This window comes from Triticum urartu, unplaced genomic scaffold, assembly GCF_003073215.2.
Source record: "Triticum urartu cultivar G1812 unplaced genomic scaffold, Tu2.1 TuUngrouped_contig_4307, whole genome shotgun sequence".
Lineage (NCBI taxonomy): Eukaryota > Viridiplantae > Streptophyta > Magnoliopsida > Poales > Poaceae > Triticum > Triticum urartu.
The window spans coordinates 1-7,255 of NW_024114886.1; the positions used below are offsets into that span (position 1 = coordinate 1).

The following is a 7,255-nucleotide window of genomic DNA, read 5'->3' on the forward strand; positions in this document are numbered from 1 at the left end:
GGAGGTTGACCTCGCCGCCGCCAGTTTTTCTCGAAAAACCGATCGGTTTTCCGTCGGTTTTGTTCGTTTTTTTTGTTTCGTTTTTTTAAATAGATCGGTTTTCTGGTTTATTTATTTAGCGAGCGTTCGCTCGTCCGTTCGTTTTAACGAACACGTTCATCATTCAGATCCAGTTAACGAACGTCCGTTCGTTAATCTGTTCGTCGTTTTTCTTTTTCTCGGATTAAATCCGCGATTTTTCTGATCGCGATTCCTAATCCGTTTTTCGTTCTAGTATAACTTTTCGCTCGTTTATCGGAATCAGGCGATTCAAGCGCCTGGAGTTTCATCTTGAAACCCTATTTTCGTTTAACCAACTCAAACAATTATTTGCATATGTAAAAATTGCCCTAGATCCAGAATAGTAAATGAAGCCTGTTTCTTTTGCCGTTTGTCTTTCGTTGCTTCATTCGTTTTGATTCTTTTTGCCAACCGGAGTTCTTAAGTTGAACTTTCTGGTTAGATCTCTTATTTGAGTTTTACCTGTTGATTAGTTGAGTACTTATCGTATGCTTGTTTGTTTGCGATAGAGTACCCGGAGTGCGCTGCTTGCTACTTCGAATCGCTAGGTTTCCCGGATCATCAGCAAGGCAAGTAACACTTTGATCATACCTCCTACTACCCAGTTTTATTGCATTAGATCAATCCTCACCCATTGCATGATTAGGATCTAATTAAATTGTGGGTTTGGGAAGTAGTTGAGGTAGTACCTATTACCTGTTTATTATCAAACCTTTGGGGAGTTACTTCTACGTTGCTTATTATGCTATGCTATGCTAGTAGACGTGGATTGGGTGAATGTATCCATGACAGATGTGAGATTGTTAAATTAATGGTTTATCTAAGGTCTCAACTTAAATACACATCTGGGTGGATTGAGGCACCTGGGTATTCCAGTGATTGCATGTTTTCTTCTGGACCGCCACCCAGGCTCAAAGGGATCATGAGATTATTCATGCTAGAAACTTCTGTGTGCAGCCACAAGCTACTATGGGCTCTAGCATAGTTGACTAAGTCGCGTGAACTCTTACAGTGGCAGACTAGCAGATCTAGGGGAAAGTAGGTGTAATGGTCTACCCGATCGTAAGGTGCTAGCGCTTCTGAAAGACCATGTCTCGGTCATCCGTTTCTCAAACACCATGTAGTGCGAGAAATCAAACGGAGGCGATCGAGTCTTGTGGGGAAAAGCGCGCAAACCTCTACAGGGTGTATAAACTAATCATGGTTAGCTGTGTCCCCGGTTATGGACAACTTGAGTATCTATTACCTGGATTATCATGTGAATCTCATCATGTTACTCTAAAATTAATTTTGTTGGGTTTTGTTTAATGATGATGTTAAAATGGGATTGAGAATGTTGTCAACCATTCTCAATGTTTAGAAACTACCATGATAGTTAAATAAAATTTATTCCTTTGAAGTAAGGAAAAATTGGTTTTATGCAAAACTGTAACCATAGAGCTTTCCACCAGCCAAATATGCATATAGTATAGTCTTATTCCTTCATTGCTCTCTATGTGTTACATTGCCAGCATATTCCATGTGCTGACCCGTTTCGGGCTGCTACATTCATGTTGCAGACTTTTCATTAGCGGAGTTTCACTGTAGCTTAATTATCCGGGCGTCACACCTACGGGGTGATAGAGATAGAATCATCAGATAGTTCGGCTTGGTTTCTTCAAAATCTATGTAATCTTATTGGGCATCCTGAAGGACTAGTCATACACACCGACGCTTGTAAAGGTTTAGAGACAGCAATAGAACAAGTGTGGCCTGGAATGGAACATAGGGAGTGTATGAGGCATCTTGTTGCAAATTTTGGAAAAAAAATTCAAGCGCAAGGTCTTTGATGATAACCTTTGGCCAGCAAGCTTCACTTACAGTTCTAGGAAGCACAATTGGCATATGAAGCAGATCCTTGCTAAGAAGAGTGTTCAAAAATATATGGCTGAACACCACACAAAAATATGGTATAGAAGCAAGTTCAATGAAATCTTCAAGGTTGACTATGTCAATAACAACCTCGCAGAGTTATTTAATAGCAAAGTCAGGAAAATTAAAGGCTCTTCTTATTGTTGACATGTTGGACAAGATTAGGCAAATGATAATGGAGAAGTTTGATTTGTGGATGAGGATAGCATTAGAAAAATGGCTTGGCCATCTCATAATACCAAGTGTGATAAAGGCACTACATGCCAAATCCAAAGGTAAACAAACATCTTCTGCTCTTTCAACCGACTAATGTCATAACGAACTAAATTAAATGTTTAATATTTGGTGTTCTTTCCAGGACTGAAGATGAAGGTAGTTAGACGCAGTGATGTCGAGGCAGAAATTACTGCAGTCGACAAAGAAAATAGGGAATGGAGGTACCCTGTTGACATAGCCAAGGAAACATGTAGCTGCAGGCAATGGCAAGTCAAGGGTTTGCCATGTATCCATGCTCTATATTTCATTACTTCACTAAGAGGTCCGGTATCAGAAATTGAACCTTATGTACATGAGTTCTACTCCGTTGCAAAATACAAGGTTGCGTATGCAGACAACATACCTGCAATGGTAGGCAAGCAACAATGGGGCATTGTTGACCCTGGCTTCAAACTACAAGCTCCAGTGTTGAGGAGGCCAAAAGGACGACTGTGGAATACTAGAATCAAATCTAGTGCTGAAGGTGCTGGCCTTGGCCCTAGGAAGGAAGTGCAAGCGTTGCGGAGGCTTCGGCCACATAGCGAGAATTTGCAAAAATCCAGTTGACCCGGCATTTGGAGAAAATAAGGCTGACCTACATGCTGGAGATGCCCCTTTTGTGGCTGGAGAAGGCGACCTTCAGCCATCCGTGGTTCCAAGTTCTGCGGGGTAACTCCAAAACCCGTGCTTTCTATATTTCAACATCCATGGCTACATTGCTACATTCATGCATTTTCAACATTCTGTCTTATAATCTGAGTCGTCAAAGACTAATTTTACTTTTCACTTCCTAAATAATTTGAATACATGTAAGCTATGACTATGTTCTGTACAAAATTGATGCTTTATATTTCCATTTTTTTGCAACATGACCAACTTCTATACAGCTCAAGGAAAAGTGTGAAGAAGAAAACAGAGAAGAACACCAATAAAAGGAAGAACAAGGAAGATGAACATTCAACCAGAACTGAAGGTTCCACAAGTGGATCTGTTGCATCTCCCATGCATACCCGAGTTGCACACAAATCGCCAGACAACCCTGCCCAAAACACAAGAAGCAAAAAGAGGCTGCACATGTGAACATTTGTGTGATTGTGACCTTATAAGATTGTGAACCTGGACCTGTTTATTTTGAACCTTATGTTGAATTTGGACCTTTTACTTCAAACTAGCAAGTGGATGTTATTCGGCCTTAATGTATGTTTGTGAACCTGAGACACTTTGTGTGCTGAAAATCCAGGAAATGAACATTATGTTTGCTTGTGTGTTGGATGTTTTCAACCTTATGTACATGTGTCATGGTAAATTTATTTTTCAGAGAAATTTGGAGAACCATTTGTTGCTGCTGTTGCATGTACAACTCGAGTTTACTTGGTTTTTTAATAGCTATGCCAAGATGTCACGTAAGGATATGTACCATATCTCCATTCATAAATTAACTGATGACCTTGGGTGTAGTGGCTAGCCCGTGCGAGCGCCTCCTAGAGGCCTGGGGTTCGAACCCCTCTACTGCCTATTTTTTACATCCGGGGTTCGAAATGGAGCCAGGGGCATTTCGGTCATCTAGCGCGGTTAACGAGCCATTGACTAACGGTAACGTGAGAAAATGACATTTTTGAGTGTGGCTCTAACGAAACAATGGCATTTTTTAGCAGTGAAACATTTTAATGGCAAAAGTGAATAGTATGGCATAACTAGTGACAAAAGTGATAAAAACCCTTAGGGGTCATTCGGTTTGGAGGATTTCATAACATAGGAATTAGGACTAGTATAGGAATTTTATAGAATGGTACTTGCCACCCTAAGGAATTGGAGCCAGGGGCATTTTTTAGCAGTGAAACATTTTAATGGCAAAAGTGAATAGTATGGCATAACTAGTGACAAAAGTGATAAAAACCCTTAGGGGTCATTCGGTTTGAAGGATTTCATAACGTAGGAATTAGGACTAGTATAGGAATTTTATAGGATGGTACTTGCCACCCTAAGGAATTGGAGCCAGGGGCATTTTTTAGCAGTGAAACATTTTAATGGCAAAAGTGAATAGTGTGGCATAACTAGTGACAAAAGTGATAAAAACCCTTAGGGGTCATTCGGTTTGGAGGATTTCATAACGTAGGAATTAGGACTAGTATAGGAATTTTATAGGATGGTACTTGCCACCCTAAGGAATTGGCTCGCCTCGTTCCTACGCGTAAAATGAGCTTTGAGTGGATGTGTAATTTCCTCCAAAAACACAGGAAATGAATAATATTCCTACGAAATTCCTATACACATTTCCTACAAACCGAACGCATCTATAGGAAATTTTCCTTCGGGATCCTTGTTCCTATGTGTTTCCTATGAAAATCCTCCACACTCAATAGGCCCTTAAGTTTTTCTTGCTAGTTATGCACTTATGAACTTATCCAAGGTTTGGTGCAGAGTAACAAGGACCAAAACTAGAACCGGGAACTATGGTGCAACAACCATATTAAGAAAACAATCTTTCAACCAGTAGAAGCACAACTATTCGCATGACCAAGTCCTGGCCAATGGTGCACTGGCATATGAGTTGATTTGATTGATTCTCATCGTTGCCACTGCACACAAGTTGCAGCATCGTCCCCTGATTTCTCCGGCTACATACACGGAATGCCTGCCCATCTTTGTGATGATTGAAACGCAAACGTGTTGGGACTTGTTAAACCAGTGACTTTGACACTTTCCAGTGTACGGATGAAGCACAAAGAAACAAAAGGCAGTGCGTTCTAGGAACCGCGGTTTAACTCCAAATTGCAACATCTTGCAATAAGAAAGGAGTTCGTTATACTTGTATTATTAGCTTAAACGCAAGTAGTAGTAGGACTGTGCTCCTACGTAGGAGTATGACCAAGCCCCGGTCCAGCCAACATGTTTGTTGCAGAGTTGACTGCCACCTTATATAAACGGCCTGGAAGCAGACAGGCTCTGCATCACAACTTCAACTCCAGGAAGCGTCTTTCTCTGCACACAGACGAGACTGCGCCCACCCCAAGTTCACGGCTAGCTCACAAATCACAATGTCCAAGGTAATTAGTGACCATGTTCTTCCGTTTTGCTTACATGTCTAAAGGTGTACACTTTGTACTAAATGCTTGTGTTTTCACTTGTGAATGAATGACCTGCAGAAGATCGTGATCAGAGCTGATCTCATCGGCGAGAAGTGCAAGAGCAAGATCATGTCAATTGTTGCCAAGCTCGAGGGTACCTATCTTCCTTCCAAGTTCCAACCCACACTATCTTCTTCTTTACCAAATGTATGAAATTTCCAGGGATCAAGTCCATGGACATTGACCAGGACAAGTGCACGCTGACGGTGGTCGGCACCGTCGACCCGGTGCGCGTCGTGCAGAAGCTCAGGAAGTCGTGCTTCGCCGCGACCGTCGTCAGCGTGGACGACGACAAGCCGAAGGAGAAGAAGACCCCCTGCCAGGAGGCCTGCGAGAAGGCCTGGAAGGAGAAGTACGAGAAGGCCTGCGAAGAGAAGTGCGAGAAGGCTTGCAAGGAGCCGTGCTGCGACGACTGCAACAAGGGGACGCCGTCGTACGGCTATGGGTACCGCTGCACGCCGGGCTGCCACTCCAGCCCCTGCGGCCTGCCCAGCTGCCACTACTACAGCAATGGCTACCACGGCTACGGCGTGCGCGCGCCGCCGGCGCCGCCACTGGGATACGCCTGCTATGAGGAGCAGTCACGCGGAGGCGGAGGAGAATGCGGCATCCAGTAAGCCGTGGATTCGTCATCGTCGTCCTGCAGGAGTGTGTATGGCCGTGTCGTTGGAGTTCTCTTTTCGTACAGTGATGATTCCTTTTCCTCTGTGACACGACGGCTTACTTCCGGTTTGATGCTTCAGTCTGCCTATATACTACTAGTGTATAAGTATAATAAAAGCTCATGTCGGCCAGCATTTCTATTTGTAGATACTGATGGTTACCTTATGAATTTATATTGGTGGTTCAAAGTTCACTCCGCCTATGCGAAAGGGCAAATCAAAAGGAACTTATTTAAAATAAAATGAGCTGAAATAAGGCAGTGTGCAGTGTGCAGACGGCTTAATCCAGACAGAATTGACCCAAACTGGATGACAGGAGAACTACCACAGAAGATGGATGCACTGGTAAAACGAAATCACATGAGTTTGAAGGATCATACTGTTTTCAATTTCATCTCTCTTCTCATTCTTTGGTCATTACAAATCTCCAGATTCAAAACCCTACACTGCATTTATCGAATTATACGACTGACCGCATCAGAGAATAAAGTGAGCTACAAGGGATGACAAACTTTGATCATCATCCCATCTACAGATCAAAGTTCATCTCTAACCTTATGATGATGACTACTACATGCAACTAAGCGACCCCAAGTGGCCGAGCCTATAAATGAGAAGCACACCACGAACTCTGTATGTATGCCTTTTCCAATGCCGCATTGACAGTAAACAAGGAGTACTCACTACTCTTTAGAGAAAAATGTTACCTCCGAATCGGAGAGTTTTACAGCACACATATGAGGTAATCAGCTTCCTAATGACCTGAGTTCTTGTAGCGCCGTCATGACCTGCTCCCGGACAAGCTCGAGCCTCTTGAGGTAGACCTCCAGCTCAAGGATCTGCTGCTGCCTCCACTTCTCATCACCGGGCGCCCGAGGGCTCAGTCCAGCCACCCCAAGACCAGCGCCAAGAATATCAGCACCCCCGAATTCCATGCCCAAGCCCAATCCTAGTCCGGTCTGCCCAGGAACAGCAACCGAGCTGATGAGCTCCTTGAGCAGCGGTGACAGGATGCTCCGGACATCAGCTTCAGTGGGGCCATTGGCTGTCACTGGATAAGGAGGCAATGGCGCTGCCGGCACCGGAGGTGGCTGTGCAATCACCGGCACGGAACTCTCGAACGCCGTGATAGCCGGCTCATGAGCCGCATCGGTCAACATCGGAGCAGGCGTTGCAGGGAAGATGGGCGCCTCAATCTCTTGCGCCGCCCTCTTCCTTCCACACCGCCGCGCGCCCCTC

At 44.0% G+C, this 7,255-nt stretch overlaps 2 protein-coding genes across 2 annotated transcripts; one reads left to right on the plus strand and one right to left on the minus strand.

Moving 5' to 3' along the window:
• Positions 1-4,827: 4,827 nt before the first annotated feature.
• LOC125527640 (heavy metal-associated isoprenylated plant protein 39-like) lies at positions 4,828-6,157 on the plus strand. Its single transcript, XM_048692151.1, has 3 exons — positions 4,828-5,273; positions 5,373-5,448; positions 5,517-6,157. Exons 1-3 carry the CDS (start codon positions 5,265-5,267, stop codon positions 5,969-5,971), a joined length of 540 nt encoding a protein of 179 aa, XP_048548108.1. The 5' UTR covers positions 4,828-5,264; the 3' UTR covers positions 5,972-6,157.
• Positions 6,158-6,364: 207 nt separating this feature from the next.
• On the minus strand, positions 6,365-7,237 carry LOC125527642 (probable transcription factor At3g04930). Its single transcript, XM_048692152.1, has one exon. The coding sequence runs from the start codon at positions 7,174-7,176 to the stop codon at positions 6,763-6,765; it is 414 nt and encodes a 137-aa protein (XP_048548109.1). The 5' UTR covers positions 7,177-7,237; the 3' UTR covers positions 6,365-6,762.
• Between the last annotated feature and the right edge of the window lie 18 nt (positions 7,238-7,255).